The 18,267-nt window shown below is 37.1% G+C and overlaps 1 protein-coding gene across 2 annotated transcripts in view; it reads right to left on the minus strand.

Annotated features, from left to right (window-relative positions):
* TBCE (tubulin folding cofactor E) overlaps positions 1-18,267 on the minus strand; it is a 25,858-nt gene that overhangs the window by 3,759 nt on the left and 3,832 nt on the right. The window contains exons 3-11 of one of the 2 annotated variants that reach the window (XM_009885936.1): positions 11,833-12,021; positions 10,663-10,751; positions 9,870-9,969; positions 7,681-7,783; positions 2,979-3,055; positions 2,626-2,721; positions 1,517-1,581; positions 1,362-1,426; positions 730-884 (exon numbers count right to left, since the gene is read on the minus strand). In XM_009885936.1, the coding sequence (XP_009884238.1) occupies positions 730-884; positions 1,362-1,426; positions 1,517-1,581; positions 2,626-2,721; positions 2,979-3,055; positions 7,681-7,783; positions 9,870-9,969; positions 10,663-10,751; positions 11,833-12,021 (939 nt within the window). Of the gene's footprint in view, positions 1-721; positions 885-1,361; positions 1,427-1,516; positions 1,582-2,625; positions 2,722-2,978; positions 3,056-7,680; positions 7,784-9,869; positions 9,970-10,662; positions 10,752-11,832; positions 12,022-18,267 lie in introns of both variants that reach the window. The other variant, XM_009885935.1, reaches the window with a different exon arrangement.

Genomic DNA, 18,267 nt, shown 5'->3' on the forward strand with positions numbered 1-18,267 from the left:
AGGATCTGTACTGACACAGGAATGGCACATAACGTAATTATACAACTTTCCAGAGAAGAAAATCTAATTAATGACACTGAGTCTTTGCTCTTACTTCAGTATGTTTTAATGCTACCAAGAATCCTACAAACCCTCTCTCCAAGTACTGACTGATCCATAGTATTTTTAGTACATTTTAAAGCTGTTAATCTTACAACCCCTGCCTCTGTGTGCTGACTGATCCATAAATGAGTATCTAATCAAAGATGTTACTGAATATGGTGACACAAGGTTGTTTTTTTGTAGCTATGGAACAGATGCTGCTTCTGCTCTCTTTTATGATAAACGTTTGCTGAAAGTTTGATTTGGTCTAGGTAATGCTATTTTCCTATTACAGAAGGCAAATGCCTGTGTTACTGTCACCAAAACAGATTCAACTATGCTGTTTTTTCTGGGTTTTTTTTGGCCAGAGTATGGTTTTTGTTTACAGTCCTGCAACTTCAACATGATGCAGGTACTTAAAAAAAACCACCATTCCTCCATCTTGTCCTTGTCCCCACTGAGTTCACAGCATTCACAAACCAGGCAGGATCTTGTCACCCTACTGAGTGCCCCGTTGACTAGGTGAGGGCATAGCCAGCATTTTACTTTCCCTGCACCCAAACAAACAGGAATCTTCAAAGAAACAATTCCTCAGGCAATGATTAAATCTTTTTTCCCAGACTTGTGCAATTTGTTGAAATATCATGTACCTCAGACTTGTTCAAAACCTCCAGTTGACTTATCTTGGCAATAATCAGCTGTCTCAGGGTCTCTGGGTTCTTCTCCGTGTCCATGAAAGGGTTATTGTGACACTGCAGTGACCGCAAACTTGGCAGTTTATCAAGCTCATTGATAGATGACCACTGAAATGGAAGAGAACAGTCTTTCGAGGAAACACAAAACACAATTTCAGAACAATACACAGTAAGATTGACTTTTCCCATACAATGACCGTGACTGAAACCATCCTTTTGGACAGCAGAACCAAGTACTTTCACCCTGTTCATCTAGCTAAGGAAAATACTGCATTACATTTAAATAAGTAAAAACCAAAACAAACCAAAACCAAATGAGGAACTACTCAGCATTTTATATCATTAGAATTCTGTGAGAGGAATTATGAGGTAGCAGAGGGATATGACTACCTACTGTAAACGTGTTTAACTGAGATGTTAATAAGCGTATTAAAACATTTGATCTGTGTTGATCAAAGTATTCAATAGTTGCCTCAGGATCTTACATATGCGATCAGAGAATTTTTTAAAAAGCAAAAGTGCAAGTTCCTCTTAAACAAACATACACATATTTACAAAATGTGAAACTACCCCAATCTAACCTACCTGTGATATTTTATTGTCATTTATTGCAAGGCGTTTTAGTGAAGGAAACATTTTAGTCTTGCATCCTAGGAAAAAGAGTAAATTTACAAGACAATAGTGAAAAGTTTAAATAAACAGAATTATAAAGTTATAAATAAATTACTTTTTTTACATACCAAATCCAGCATCAGGAAAGTGTATAGAAGATATTCCAGTGTTTCTAAGTATTAGCTGTTCTAATCTGAAATTTAATAGATACAATGATTACTGTACATGGCATGGGAAGTTTTTTGTAAAGAAATACTACCTACCTCAATTTTTTTTTTTTAAACAAAGATGTAATAAACTTTGACATGATGCATAATCATTGACAAATGAACAGCAACTTCACAGACAGTAGCCAGACTTCAGCAGAGTATTCAGGGAACAAATTTTTCCGAAAGTAAGTACAATAATGTCAAGCTTTCAAAATGGCTCCTGGATTTAAATGGTGTGATTTTCCAAATAGCTTGTGGCTATTTAAAATCATGGCTGCTATTTTGGTGTACAGCACAAGACGATAATTCCGCAAATGAGCAAAACTACTGTATTAGTCCCACAATTCTCCAGCCTGTGCTGAATTGCTGTGCAGAACTGAAGTGCTGAAGGAAGACACACCTCCTTTCCCTGGATGGTAACCCCAAAGCAAGGAATCACAGCTCAAGCCTGTAAGATGCTGCTATTGAGAGTACAGTAAACCAGAAGAATCTCTGTAAAGGGTATTACCACAGGCGTTCTTTTGAGAAAGTGGAATACATTTACCCAATGCAGTATGGGAATTATAGTGTTTGGGTTTTGTTTTTTTTTTTTTCATTTTTTTTTTTTTTAATTTTGAAGCATGTCTCTTTGAAAGTCTTTAAGCTACCCCCAAAAAAAGAACTTCCCCAGCTCCTTTGCTTTGCCACTCCACACAAACCCTACAGTCTTGTCATCTTGGATAAAACTCTCTGCATACTAACACAGAAAGAACTTAGTGACGTGATAAATCACTTCTGTTTCATAAGTACATAACGAAAACCTAATAACATACAGCTTAAAAATGCGTTACTATACAGCAAAGACAAGTTTCTATTAAAATAGCTCAATTAAATAATTCCGTTACTCTCCTCAAAAGGACAAAATGCCTCGATTTCAAGATTCCACAAATCTTCCATGCAACATCAATACTATCATATTTCAGTCAACAAAGACTGGGGACATGGACATCCAGGACAAAGAATTTCCAGGGAATTTGTTTCACAGCTACCTGGGGAGCTGTGCGATTAGATGCAGCTGATTTCCATCCAGTAACTGGTTGTCTGAAAGGTCTAACAACTTCAGGGTCTGCAGGACATTATCCGGCCTGCCACATTGGAAAAAAACACACACAAACACAGAACATTTAAAGTTATTTGCTAATGAAAACACTAGTTTTCTAAGTATCTAACTACATGCAAATAATTGTGTACATTTATAAATGTTTTGAAGCACATCATGTGACGTTTGCATCATTTATTTTACAACTATGTCACGGTAAACATTACAGGAGTGTAACTTTATCTGCTAAATAACTTTGCAGTACATCAGTCATAAATGACTGACTCGTGTTACTCATCTTACCTTTCCAAAACTGTAATGTTATTAGAAGTAAGGTACAATTCTTCAAGTGCTGGCCATCCTGGCGCACAAAGAAGAACCTAAGAGCAAAACTTCATTTAATATACAAAAGTTGGGAAAAACTATTCCAGAAATTATACTTTACGCAGATTTCCTCAGAACAAGCCATAGCTCCCAAAACCAGAGAAACAAGTACTACGGATTTCCTAGCCCTCCCTTTCTTCCAGCTGGCTCTTTCCTGGCTCTGGATCTACCAGCGCACATGACATCAAATGGGTTCTGCACAGTCACAGGACTTCCAGGTCCAGGCTTGAGGCTAGTAACCCCCCGACCACAGACTGGGTGACCTGGAAACAGTTTATTTTATTCAATAGGGTTGGAGTGATCGGATTTTCCCTACCATGAGGGGAGGAAATGGCAGTATATACTCGACTGCTGATGGTCCTGGAACTCTGGCACTTCTCATCAGGTCTGACAGACTTAAACGCCTTAATTTATCAGAGCCTGAAGGCATCTTTGTCATGGGACTGTGCCACCACATGAAACCACTAAAAACCAAGAATTGCATTAAGTCAGCACATACCCTGAAGTTTTCAAGTACTCTAAAGAAAGTAAATGACTTCAAAAAGGCTACAAATTGAACAAAGATGCATTTGTTTTAAATCTTACATCCTGAAATTACATAAAAATTACTACTATTTTTTTTTAAACATCTACAGCAGATAACACAACTTTTAAAAATAAACACTTACTAAAAAGCAGTAGAAATTGCTGGCATAACCCCCAGTTTTGAATGCAACTGTGACAGTGTCAAAAACTTTGCAGTTGTAGCAAATGGAGTTCCAAAAGCACTGCAACTGACTGGTTTCCTACAGATTTGTGCCTCTGAGTCGCAAATTATTTTTTTCACCAAGGTTTTTCTTGTGTGTATTCTCCAGAGTCGAATTAAGTGTGAGTTCATCCTGCTACTCCTTCCTTGGTTAGGAAACTTAGAGGGGCTCTTGCCTCCATCTGTGTTCCTATTTTCTTGAAAGTTATAGGAAATAAATTATTTTTAAGGCTCCGCCACAAAATGTGTTTGAAATTGGCTAGTGGATTCAAAGTTTTTGAGATGCAAGAACACAGACGTACACATGCACAGTGTAATGGCCTGAACCTTGTTTTTACCGGAGGTTACCAAGGTTATAAAGCAGTGAAGTTCAGAGATTGGGGCAATCAAGTTCAATGTGTTATGTATATAGCTAACGGATTCTCCTATAAATATCCACTCTCCTAGACACCAAAAAGCCTGCGTTCACCATGCTGTTACAGCTGTATGAAGTTATACAGCTGGATGTACGTATAACTGTTTCATTATATACACAATACAAAATATTAACACTCAGATCTCTTCAAGTAGTGGCATACAATTTGGGGCTCAACTGCTTCACACCCAAAAATACGAAACCTCGTTCTGCTGCTATATCCGTCACACATGTAAACTTACAAACTCAGATGTAACAATTTCCCCTGCTCCAGAGCAGGAGCAGGCAACACCAATCTTCTGTCTCCTTAATTTGGGCAGTGTGTTCCCATGTCAACAAGACAGACCAAAATAGTGTATCTATTAGTGATGAGAAAGCATGAAAAGAAGCCTGGAGAGCCAAGAGATTCACGTTCACTACAGAGAACCTTTGGGGGATTTCCCCCACAAAAGCTCAGTGTTGTGATGGATGGAACAGAAAACCTGCGTGGAACTGAAGTATCAGAAGACTTTTCAATAGACCGACCAAATGACTAGGAAATTACCAAAACCAAATGATAGTCACACCACAATTCTAAGAAACTCAAATTGCCAAATTTTCAACTATTGCTGAAAACAGCTTCCATACAGAAACAAAAGTTCACAGATGAGACACCGAATTAACACTGAGGAAAGGTCGGGGGCTTGTTGCGGATAGCTGGTGGGGAGGTTGGGATGAATAGCCAGTGGAGTAGCCACTGCTGATCAAAAAAGGAAAATGGAAATCCAAGACCTATTGCAAAAGAAATAAAGACAACAAGAAACACTTGTTACCACGTAAGTCCCTGATGTTCCTATGGTTTTAGTCTCTTTATCCCAGGAAGCAAATAATATAAATGGGAAAGGCACAAAGAAGCTTGACAAGAATCATCAAAGCTATGAAACAGAGAATAGCTGTCCTCAGTTACTCACACCTAAAATATTGGGAATTATTAAATGAAATTATCAGGCAGCAAGATTAGAACCAAAAAGGGTACTTTTTCATACAGCACATAATTAAACTGATGTTAAAAGATGCGGATATAAAAATTTTCAAATGGGTTCTTAACACATTTAGATAAATCATGAAAAAAAAAAATCCACAAAGATTAATTAAATACAGATACATAGTCTTCAGCTAAGGAAGCCCCAGAATTCCAGATTACTTTATAAGCAGCTCTTACCATATGCTTGCCTTTTGCCTAGAATTTTTCCCAACTACCTGCTACTTGCCAGTGTCAGAAACATCATCCTGCACCTCTGCTCTAACCTAGATTTTTCTTTCACACTCTATAATAGTAGATTATTTTATAAATATAAGGTCTTAGTTTGAAAGCAGGATAAGAAATATAGCATTATGATCCAAATGCTGAATAAGAAAAAAAAATGTTTTTGGAGCCATAAATATGAATTCATTACTCTCAAATGCATTAATTCAATTTCTAAGTCAATGGTTTCTAACGAAGAGATTTTACAGGAAGTGTTTCCCCCTTGAAGGTTATACGTTATATTTTGAATATTGATCAACAATTATAAAGTTATAAGCTCTTTTACTAATATATTAATAGAAATCTCAGATGTAGTTAGATATGTGCATATAAGATGCTAATGAAAGAACTTTTTGGAACAGTGATGCTCAGGGCACGTAAATGTGAAGTTATGCGTAATTGCACAACAAGCACATCTCTCTACTGTGAAAAATATTTCAAAACAGAGTAACAAATGAAAAAACACCCACAAGTCTTCTCTTCTTTTTTTTAAAACTATCCCCGTGACATATATTATTACATATGGCAGTAAGTTATTATTTTGAAATGCTGTTCACCATTAAATTGTTTTAATTTTAATTAAAACATTTCTAGGATTTTCAGACTTCACTTACATTCCCATTGACAGTCACTGTATTACTCTTTTGCCTGGACCATAGCCATTATTATTTTCCAGTAAAAAGTTGAGTTTTCAAAGTAACTCCCCATATGGCCTGAGCAGGAACATTTTCAAGTGGTTTGTTCACAGAGTATTCATGCCAGGTAGGTCCCTTTATTTTTTCCCTTTCGTATGGCTGCCCTGGAACACCACTTTTAAGCGCAGGCTTATGTCCCCCCCACTTACAAGGGAATGAATCGAACAAATTTCAATTTCATAAAAAAAGATTTCTGAACCAAAAATGTCTTTATCACCTATGATGAATCATCAGCTAGAACAGCATTTCAAAAACAAAGGCAAAACCTACGTAATTCTGAACTCTTCTGGGGCTTCTCTCTGAAACGTAGTTAACCCTGGAGAACTCAAATCTGAAGCAACAGCTCCGACCAGCCTTTTGGCCACCCTGGCAGGGAGGAGAGCTGCTGCCAGCAGCTGCCAACTTTTTAAACACCACAACGTACAGATCTACTCTGATGAGCACTAGACGATGTTTAAAGTGTTTGTAGACACTTAATTCTTCCAGTCACTTCACCATTCACATTGCTGCTGCTATGGAAGGATTATCAATGGTCCTAGCCTAAACCCCACCGAGGGTTTAAGAGCACAGTGAATGGACACAAAACAAAAATATAGCAATGACACTTCTCTAGCCCTGCCGCAAGAGTAGAGAATGAAGAAGTATCTTTCTGCTTAACCCAAACCCCAGTTTTGGTAAGTGCTCTATTACTGGATAGCGGCTGGCAGCAAAAATCTGAAAATTCAGGTAATTTCACAATGCAGTATATACAAAATCTGCTCCTGAGAAATCCAAATAATGGGCTGGAATTTACAAGCCATTATAAGTAATGTGGCACTACTGAGATGTGCTTCATAAGTCCCATCTCTGATAAAAGGCCCACCGCTAACATATTTAACAGGACTTCGTTCTTAATAAGATATATTAGAGCAGAGTCATTTAAATGTTTGCATGTTTCCATCCGTGAAATGAGTCAAAGCTTTGTTTACTCTGTGCCGTGTCTGTGTTGCACATACGCAGTCATCATGTATTTGAAGAAATGTCAGTATGTGCAAAGACACTAAGCCAATCTCCTGCTGATGCAAAGTGATGCCAAGAGAAGTACTTTGTGTCATAATGATCTTCCCATTTGCATTTATTCGCTTACATGCATAAAAATACAGATACACCGTTAATAACTTCAAGGAAACAAAAAGTTTTCATTCCCACAAAACTTTGGGACATGAAGTTATATTATACTGAAACTGCTTTATCTTGACTTGGTAATTTACAAATGTAGATGAAGCTAAATGTTTCTTTTCAGACTCCTGTGCCAATATAACTTACTACATTATGTAGGAACTGCATTAGCTACTACATAACTAATACAGTTACGGCACAGCACCTTTTCTAAGGATGATTACATTTCAATAGAAGAATATAATGCATAAATGTTAATTGCGCTTTCCTTGACTCAAAAACCTAACAATATAAATAAAAACAGAACCAGGAAAGGTTATTACCTCTGCCCATGTTATCTCAGTTTGATTCAGTGCCAGAATCCTCAATTTTGAAAATACACTGGATACGGAAGCTGATGTAGATGGAAATTTCATTTTGTTTTCACTGTGTAAAAAGAATAATTAGCATAATGAATAATTGCATTTATTTAAGTCACTGATTTGGAATTACATATTAAAGACAAAAAAAAAATTACACAAAACAAAATTTAAAAGTCACTGCCAAGGTGTCACATATTTAAAAATAGCATAAAATATCCTTCTCATTATATTCAAACATACTCTTTCCTAATTTACTTTCATACTTCATGAATGCATATCTGTTCATCTGTGGCCTCCTTCCTCCTGTTTCCTCCCCTAAATTTTGAATATGAAAAGAATTATTTTCATTAATATTAAATGAAACAAAGTCAGATTTTTCTAGGTGAATTAAAATAAATTCTCTGTATTCTCATGCATGCTGATAATAATAAATCATGACAACATATGCCCTAGGCAAAGTTAGATTTACAAATAGCACCCAGGATGCAAACAGCTGTTCAGTGCTAAATATTGAAGAAAATGGAACAGCTACAACTATTAAAAAATGCATTTTTGTCACATTAACCATAAAAACAAATACAAAAAGTGGGGTCAATTTTTTATTAAATTAACTTGGTGTTTGTTCACACCAGAAGATTATTCTGGCACATGCCAGCTACAGTGTATAGGTAGCCGTGTACTAGAAATGTTCTTTATTTTGAAATTACTTTGTGAAGTCTTTTTTGTTCGATGGAACTGCAGCTTTATTTAACAACATCATCCCTCCTTTTCCAATGTTATCACTGTACAAGAGATTTTCCCCTAGATCTGTCACCATGATCCACAGTTCTTACCAGGATCATTTCAGGACAGCGATAGAATGGGTCTTGGGATACTTAGAGTTTGGTTAAAGCATTACAGATATTTTAGTTTGGTGTCAAGACACTGTGGGTAAAGAAACAGCCTTAAACAAAAGTGGGCTCTTAAAGACTTGCCCAGACAGGCAGAATATATCAACAATAAAGGAAACCAGACAAAAAAAATCTTAAGATAGTTGGAATGACTTTAAAAGAAGATGAAAATATATTTACTTTACAGTTTTTCCATGTAGGAAAAAAAAATAAAATCTAAGCTCATGAGAAAAACCCAAACAGGTTTGCAAACCCAGAAGGCAAACAGACAGCTCCTGCTAAACCTAACTACAAAGTGCTAAGCGAGATTTTTAAGAGACAAGGTGTGTCGCTGGTGCTCTCACAGACAGGCTTCGAGCTCCTGCAGCAAAGCCAACACAAGGTCTTGGCTTCTTCTGAGGGGCCCATCTGCCAGTGGAGTCCCCACATCCTGCCGGTGCCACGCAGACCCTACGCACAAGTATCCAGAGAGTCTGACCTGCTGCACGCACACACACACACAGCAAATTTGGCTACTTCCACTGCGAAGCTTGCTGCAAACCAGACTCGCTGCACGCAAGCAATGTGGACGCATACATACGTTAAGTCGATTCTGCCTTCGGGCAAACGAAGCTTTAAAATCAAGAGAATTAATTGTCTTAGACGTCACAGAAGTGTTTAAGGGTATCTTACGATGCTGTAAACCTAAATTGCTATACTCCCCGTTTCCTTATTTCTATAAAAGCACTCCAAGTAATTTTTTTTTTTTTACCTTCAGTCTAACTGCTTAAAAGTCTACAGCACCCTGTAAAAATCTATAATGCATTTTGATCCAGTCTCCCTAGCCAACAAGCCAATTTGCATTAAATTTATGAAATCTGTTATGTTGAACACATTGATAAATGCTTAAATTCCTGTAAATGTTTAATGGCTGAAATCTGTATTCTGTTTTTCAAACAACTGATTTTTCTAATTTTACAAAACTCCATTCAACACCCATCTGTCCCAAGCACTTCTCCAGAATTTAGTTTTATACAGACGCTAAACTCCTATGGTTCTAGTCTTTCCTTGAAAAGGGATGTCTGAAAAATGTAGCACACATACAAGTTGTTTAAGGACAAGATTTAAAAAAAAAAAAAAAAAAAAGGTATTTAAAAACTTAGCTCCCATTAAAACAAGTATTGAGGCATCCAGTTACCGTTAGAAAGCCGACCCCGTATCTAAAAGAGCCTCTTCTTTTTTGTCCCTACACCAAAGGAACAGAAACCCAGATAGTTATACCTGATATTAAGTGTTTCCAGATTTTGAACTTGAGAAGCAATAGCTGTTACTGTCTCCCAAGACGATATCAGATTTTTTGATAGATTTATATGCCTGATATCTGAAATTTCACATTAAGAAAAAGAAACTTATCTCAAATCTGAACTTCTTATTTCAGAAATTAGAATTAGGACTTGGTTTTGAATCAAATAAAGAGAAATAGATGACACTTGTTTGGGCTAAAATATACTACTGCTCAGTTACAACAAATTTTATTTTGATTTGTGGTATAGAAACGTCTTATAATTTTTTAAAAGAACTTAACTTTACAAATACTATAATGGATTAATTTCCATATTGACAGGAACTCTCATCCGTCCTCACAAATGAACAAACAATACCTGCTTTGTTTTTCTGTAACATTGCTACAATGTGCAGTATACTGAATACATTATTATGTATTGGAAACTTCTGGTACCTACAGAACATATCAGCTGTATTTTTATGGGGTTATTTATCCTAGAGTTAAATTTGAAAAAAAACCCCACTGCTGGAGCCTTCTGAAATTGCAGCCACAGTAGCAACCTATGACAACGTTTCTATTTTTATCCACAATTTGTATTGCCTCTCAAAAATTATAGGCATCTACTTTTTAACTCTGTAAACATTGCATTAAGCTTCTAAATATAAATTGCAGGTTTAAACTTTTTTTTTTACTAAAAGGATACAAATATCATTCATTGAAGTGAACACTTGGAATGCTAAAATATGTACTTTATTTGTGCTATCATGCAATATAGCAAAAAAAGGATACTAGCACATGTTCTGCTGATTTCCTCTTTCTGACCAGCATGGCTCACTGCACACTCACGCACCGAGATATCTACCAGTTGGTTCAGTTGGCTAAATGAGAAAGAACATTCTGTTAAGCAATCTTCAAACAGAAATAGGTACGTTACATAAATACCTGGCTGTTACAACTAAATTATATCCTTTTCATACATATTGTCTCCTGTAGAATTAGCAATGTGCAGATTGCTACATTGCAGTGTATTACTCACTCAAAAACAAACACATATCTATTTTTTGTCTTTCTGTTGCTACTACAAAATAGGTCTCGTTGAACCACAACCCCCACCCCCCCCCCAAAAAAAAACAACCGACCCTCATCCAACTGAAAAAAAGAGTGATAAAACCAAATTATAGCTATGCAAATTTGAATTTAATTAGAGGTTCCAAGTTAAACAGATTTCTTGTAATACTTTTTGCAAGAGGTTTTAAGTTTTTTGGTCATTCTTTGTACCACTTACCAAAAAAGACAAGAAAAAGGACTGCTTCGTATGTTCTCGGAGACAAAGGGAGAATAGCTGTGGAATATCAGCTCAGAAGGAGACTGCCACCTACTGAACTGATAGCTGTCTACTGCTGGAGGTCATTAAAACTCCAATCTATCACACATCATTAAGTTTCTTTCTTACCCTTCCAGGTAAATGAACATGACATGAACTGACTGAAAGACTTCTTCACTAGCAGTACAGTGACATTCTACCTTCCCTCTCTTAGTTGCAAAGTCATTACTGATATGAGTAAACAGAGATGAAATAATACTGTACAATACTAAGAAAATATTAAAATACATCTATTTATAAAGGACCATGCATGTCTATAGTGATTGCCAATATCACGATAATTTATCTCACTCATTCCTCCCCAAATATCATCACCTCCTACTTTATGAAATCAAAATGAAGACAGTGAGCACTCAAACATGATATAATCCCAGTTCCTATCTGTAAAACAGGTAAATTATAAAGCCGCAACAGGGAGATTTCTTATTTCTTCCAACATAGTGCAGTTTGGCTTTCTTTTAGAGATATGACAATGTTATATGCAAGACAGCCAGCTTCCTTTCCTTACAGTTGAACTACTACTTGACTAATCAGTCCCTGAGAGTGCATCTTGGGTTTTTATATATTACACTTGCCTTTGTTGTTCTGCAATAGAATCCATGCCAACAAATTCCACTGTCTTCTTTCCAAATACTAATGTATTCTCTGTCCCATGTTGAACATCTTGCTTGTCGTTCAACCCATACCGGTCCTTTACTGCAGTAAGAAAATCTACTCCAAAATTTGCCTTGTTTGGCCGGATAAACGATCCTCCTCGAGGATGCCTAGAACAGAGCAGCCAGGAAAAGGTGAAATATGAGAAGTTATCATAAGAATGACTAGTCTCAAAAGTACTAATTATTACCTCTTTAAAATACTGGGAACCAAAGCAATCAAAAGGCAATTCTACAGGCTAATTTTAGACATGGCTGTTCTCACCCAGTGAGAGGAGGCAAGACTTGCAAAGTATCTTTGATAGTATTTCACCCGTGAAGTTCACATTGTGAACTCACATTGAGAACTGAAGCACCTGATTTCCAAATGAACTTACACATCAAAATTACAATGTCAGTACAATTATTAGAAATAACTGCTCTGTTGTTTCCAAACTCATTACGAACTCAGTTTTTCCACAAAATTAAATTTCTTCCTACGGATAGACACACAGTTACCTAAATCATACAACAAATATGTCCGGAGTCTTACAACAGCCTAAGGCCCATAAGAATACTCAGAATAGTCATTGCCTCATTCTATTTGACTAGAATAATTCACTTGCAATTCTAAGAGAATGGAGCCTGGTCCTTCCATCTACACAAATGACACAAGACACAAATTGTGCCACATGGAACTCTTATACAAACTCAAACTTCTAAAAATTCTGACACTGACTTGGTAGCAATTTTGAAACTGAATATTCAACAGACTTACCCAGCTAATGTACATTCTACACAGTCCTATGAAGTTTCTTAGTTTTTCTTGAGCATTGAAAAAACTTCACGGCATGACAATTTCTTGCCATGCAATTGCTTTGATCATTTCTATCAAAGTTAGCAAGGAAACACAATATCTAGGAAGAACTGGCAGAGCCAAGTTGTGGGAACAGTATCACAGAGCAGATGGAGGATCTGATAGGAGGATCAGCCAGAAAACAGCAGGAAGAAAACTGGTAGTTATGATTACCTATCTGCCTTCCAGCTGAGAAGAGTACAGACTTTGCTTGGAAAGTACCCAGGAGGAAGGAATCACTTATGTAAATAAAACTCCTCTTTTGAAAACAGCATGTAAACATCAAGTGGCTAATTAACAAACCATCGTATAAACCACTAACACCACAGAGTTCAAAATTCTCTCAGAAAAACAGTCACTAGGGACCCTGAATCCTATGGACCTATTACAAGTAGATGGAATAGTCTGGGCACCATATATTCACATTTTTATTAATAAAATCAGTACCGTGCCAGTTTCATTCATTAACATTTCTAATACTTATTTAAGCACTCTCATATCTGAAAGAAGGATTGTGTAGAAACTAGATACTTACTTTAAAAATACTTCAGTCTAGTTTTGTAGTGACTAAGTTTAGAGTGCAATGATTCTTATCTCGCAATGATTACAAAATAAGCAGAAAGGCATACTCTTAGAGAATGTAAATCCAGTGGGCACTTACATCTTCAATAAGCATTTTTAATTATCTACATTTTTAATCCAGTAACCTTCTCTTAAGTCTTTTCTTCCATTCCTTTGAAGTTCTTCATAGATTGCAAATATTTGCCTAGTTTAAATGTTGAACTTCCTCAAACATAAAAATTATGTGACTTTCTTAACAACGCTTCTTAAAAGAGTAAATGACATTTTCACCATCTTAACTATAACATCTCTTGCCTGTGAAGTATACCACTTTTGCATTTAATTAAGTCAAATAGCTTCACAGATGGCCGATAGTGCAGGATTCTACTTGGGGCTCCAGAAAGAAAACTTGTACTCTTGTCTATCTGTAATTCATGCTAGGTATTGCTGTATGTTTATTCTGACATCTCCTTTCCTTTTTCCTATCACCTTGATTCTCCACATTTTGTCATTGCCATCCCCTTGCACTCAACAGTTCTGCTACTTTTCTTCCTCTGCTCTCCCCAACCCTCTCACCAGCACTAATCTCCACCCCCACATCTGCACCCCTCCTGTCATGTCATTTATCCATGGAGTAGCCAAGCACTTTGGGTCTCTCCAAAGGAGACCCATTCCTAAGCCCATTTCTGTCCTCTTAGGTCACCATTTCTATTGTCATCTTCTTCCTCATTTCCTTTGTGTTTTTTCCTAGGGATAGAACTGGCTCCTGCAAAGACAACTAGCTACCTTACCCCTTCTCATTTGAAGCTACAGAGAAAGTATGGTGCATTTCTCTCTCAAGACCTTTCTATTTTTTGTTTTGATCATAGCAAGATCACAGGGTTTCTCTCTCCTGTTCCTACCTCTTCCAAACACTACACATGCTATCTTACCTAAAGTATACTCAAAGCCATTCCACAGCCTAAGCTTGTTTTTCAGTTCCATTCTATTAATCTGATCTACTTTTTCAAGAACTCTCAGAGAAGGACAGAAAAGGAGACTGCAATAGGAACCTATTTTCAGGCAAAATGATTATGTGTTCAAGGAGAGAGGTCACTTACCTTTAACTCGTTATTCCCTAAAATACACTGCCTGTATTAATTTTCACACTAGGGAATATGACCTGTACAACCCATATGTACATATCAAACAACTAATGTACAGCACCTCTACTCACGAAAAAGCACACATCTCCATAACTGGGAACTAAACAGATAAATCATAATCCAAAGAGTCATCCAGCATGCATATCATGAGATGGAAGAGCCTGTGGACTACTGGTCAACTTGACTTAAGCTGAACATTCAGAAATCTGAGAACAGGGATTTTGCTCCCATGTGCGCAAAACATCCTGCAGCCAGAACAATACACTGTGCAGAAATGAAGTGGTAGAAGATATACCCCAATTTCCTTAAGAAGAAAATCTGGAACATGCCCAAGTGGGGCTCTGACAACCAACTGGCTCTGGTTAATACTGACACTTCTTACTGACTTTTAAAATAGAGAGGTTGACCCCAATCTCAGAAGCCAGCTTGTAGGACACCTCCTATTCATGATTCAGTAGCCCGAAGCAATCCAGCTCATCTGCTAGCACGGCCAGGGCCTTTGAAAGATATTCATTAAAATTTAGATTAGCTACCAGCTTCTACTGGTTAACCACTTCCCTGAATAAAGACGAAATTTGGCATCATTCTTCTTTGCTAATGTAAAACAAAGTGGTGGTGCTGCTCATCATTACATATATATGATAGCTCTCCATATGCTAGAGAAGTATCACACGTACACTTCTCAGTACCTGAAGAATAATGCAGTAGTATAGAAACTGTGTTCTGCCAACAGTTACACACTTGAGCTGTCTGACTGCAGAAGCAAGCTTCTGAGCTGCAGAGATCTCAGCTTTCCCAGCCTAGATAGTAAAGGTGGATGGAAGGGCTTCTTTGCCCAGTACCGGCTGCTTGCAATGATTATCTCAAGGCAATTATAATCATGACTGAGGCACACACACTATAAAGCCCATAACATGTCATAAAATACAGCCAGTTGAATCCACGCATGTCTTTTCTAAATAGGCTCTGAACAGATCTCTTCCTTTTAAGGAAAGGTGCTCAACAGACCAGACTTCTTTTATAAGAATCTACATACTGCAGTAGAGAAAATCCTTTAAGTTTTGTAACAGTCCGTGGCAGCTGTAGCACCAAACAACACTTGTTAAGTGACACCTAACACTAATCTGCTATGGTGCATCAAATTCCCAACTGCACAGCAGAAGCCTTGCAAACATCAGCAAGGAGTTGAAGTTCTTGGAAGTTTACCTTAGTCAAACAGACATGACAGCTGAGTCTGAGCTTTCACAAAATAAGGAAAGACAGACAGACATCTGCAGAGTTGCCTCCCGGTCAGATGCTGAGGTGAGCCCATACCCGGCAAGGACAGACATCGTGGGGAGCACCATATACACCCCATATCTCAGTGCCCACATGTGACCTTGAGGGTGCTTTCTACCAGCGTGCACATTAACACACTGGAGGAAGCAGCGCAGGGACACAGATGCTGGAGCACCCACATCTCCTACTCACATTCATTCCCAGGGGAGGTGCAAGTGCTCATAACCCACATCTCCCCGGGGAGCACCTGCACACAACTGTGTGAATGGGTTTGTGAGACAAGAACTTATTTGAAATCATACTCATGTTTCAAAAGCTGTATATAAATTTTAACACTTTCAAGGCTTGATTACTCCTCATTTCTCTTGAAGGACTGTAGAGCACAGCTTATTTTAATTACATGATACACTACTGCAACTGACAGCCAAAATAATAGCTTCCTCAGTTATTAGGAAACAAGACTTTATTATCAGGGAAACAAATCCACAAAAATGCCTCTAGAGTATGCATTGCCATTTCCAGCTAATCTGGAGTTGATCAAAACATGTTGACATCATCAGCATGTCCAAGTGCGGCTGTTTTGTTCTTTCGTTCTCATAGTCTTCAGAATTTTAATTGGCATCACATAATATATGACCCAGAGAAATGTACTACCATGAAACATAAAAGTTTAGGTCATATTTCCAAAATACTTACTACAAAGACCACATACAGCTGTAAGCAGACCTACAGATTTACCCAAATAAGGACTACAAAGAAGATCTTCTGGTAAGGAAAATTTTAAATTCAGTTTCATTGTTCTCTTATGATCTCTTTTTGAAATGCCACTCTGAAAGACTAATTTTTTTAAAAAGGCATTCTTTTCAAAATTACATTTAAAATGTCCTTTCATTGCATTTGTTTACAGTACTAACTGCTCCATCAGCTGCTTCTGCTTATTAGAATTCAAGCAGTAAGGACAGCAGTCTTGTAAGCTAAAGATACTACCAATAACGTTTGAGGAAAAAAAAAAAGGTAGAGAAATTGTTTTTATTTTAATGTATGTATATACATTCTATAAAGAAACAATCCCCCCCCCCCGAACAGTAGTAGTAAAGAGGTGAAATTTTAGGTTGTGGAGTGGTAGGGTTTTTTTTAGCATCTCTTTGATAAAATAAGGTAACCATTTTTACTTACATTTGCCTACATCTTCACAATTGGTACATGAACTACAAACCAGTCTGCACACAGAAAGTTATGTCTGTGTCATGGTTGACTGCTAGAACTATTATTTATTCTCTCAGATTCCAGAAAGACTTTCTCCAATTGGAACAAAGCAGAGTACAAAGAACAGGTATTGTAAGAACAACAGCTTTAAAGATCACTACATTTAAATTTGTTATAGGTATATGCAGCTTCACTCAAAAAGTTGATTCTTACAACAAGAATTGAGATCACTATCTGAGATCTCCCCTGGGAGCACACTAATGGTTGCTACAAAAGTTTATACACATGTATATATATTATACACACATGAATGTAAAGCACTCAAGTTTCTGAAAAACATCCACGTGCTCAATTGCTTCTTCTGTCCAGAGAGATTCGGAATGGCCAGACAATTACTTTTATTATTCCTCCTACAGCAGAACATAACTAGCTTCAACTGGGAAACTGCTTCAATTAAATTCAAAGCATTTAAGAAGCATCTTCTACTAATACATTCATTCAAAAGACATGCTTGCTATATAAGACCATAATTTACAATTCTTTAGCTAAAAAAAAAAAATCCAGCAATATTTAATGTTTTTGTTGCATTAAGTGTGTTTATCTCTGTAAGCCTTGCTTTATTATTATTGTTAAATACATGGGAAAAATATCCAGTCCTTACAGGTGGGTTGTTTTGTTTTTTTTTTTCTTAATTTATTTTTCTAAAGAACAGATTTTGTTTTACCATCACATTTTCTGATAATGAGATCTCTAGGGCTTCTACCTTACACAAATGCAGAAGTTAAGAAGATACTGACTAAGCATTCTGATTTGCACTACTGAACATTAACCAACCCTTTCCCTGTCTATACCTGTTTGGCTACTGGTAAGTGACAGTACTCCCAGAAAAGATTTCAAAATAGTTACTTTTTGATTTTGTGTTATTTAATAGATAAATTCATAGAATCATAGAATGGTTTAGGTTGGAAAAAACCTTAAAGATCATCAAGTTCCAACCCCCCTGCCATGGACAGGGACACCTCCCACTAGACCAGGTTGCCCAGGGCCACGTCCAGCCTGGCCTTGAACACCTCCAGGGATGGGGCCTCAACAACCTCTCTGGGCAACCTGTGCCAGTGCCTCACCACCCTTAAAGTGAAAAACTTCTTCCTAATGTTTAATCTAATCTGCTGATTCAATCTGAGACTAAATGGCTCTACTTGCTGGCTTGAACTGATAAGGAAGTATATTCTTTAACAAGCCCTGAACTGCTGTCAGGTCTCAATACAAATAAAGCAGTCTCCTTTGCTACCTCAGGGAATTCCATTTGTCTCCAGTAGACCTTTTGGCAAA

Source organism: Charadrius vociferus, unplaced genomic scaffold (assembly GCF_000708025.1).
Source record: "Charadrius vociferus isolate BGI_N301 unplaced genomic scaffold, ASM70802v2 scaffold435, whole genome shotgun sequence".
NCBI lineage: Eukaryota > Metazoa > Chordata > Aves > Charadriiformes > Charadriidae > Charadrius > Charadrius vociferus.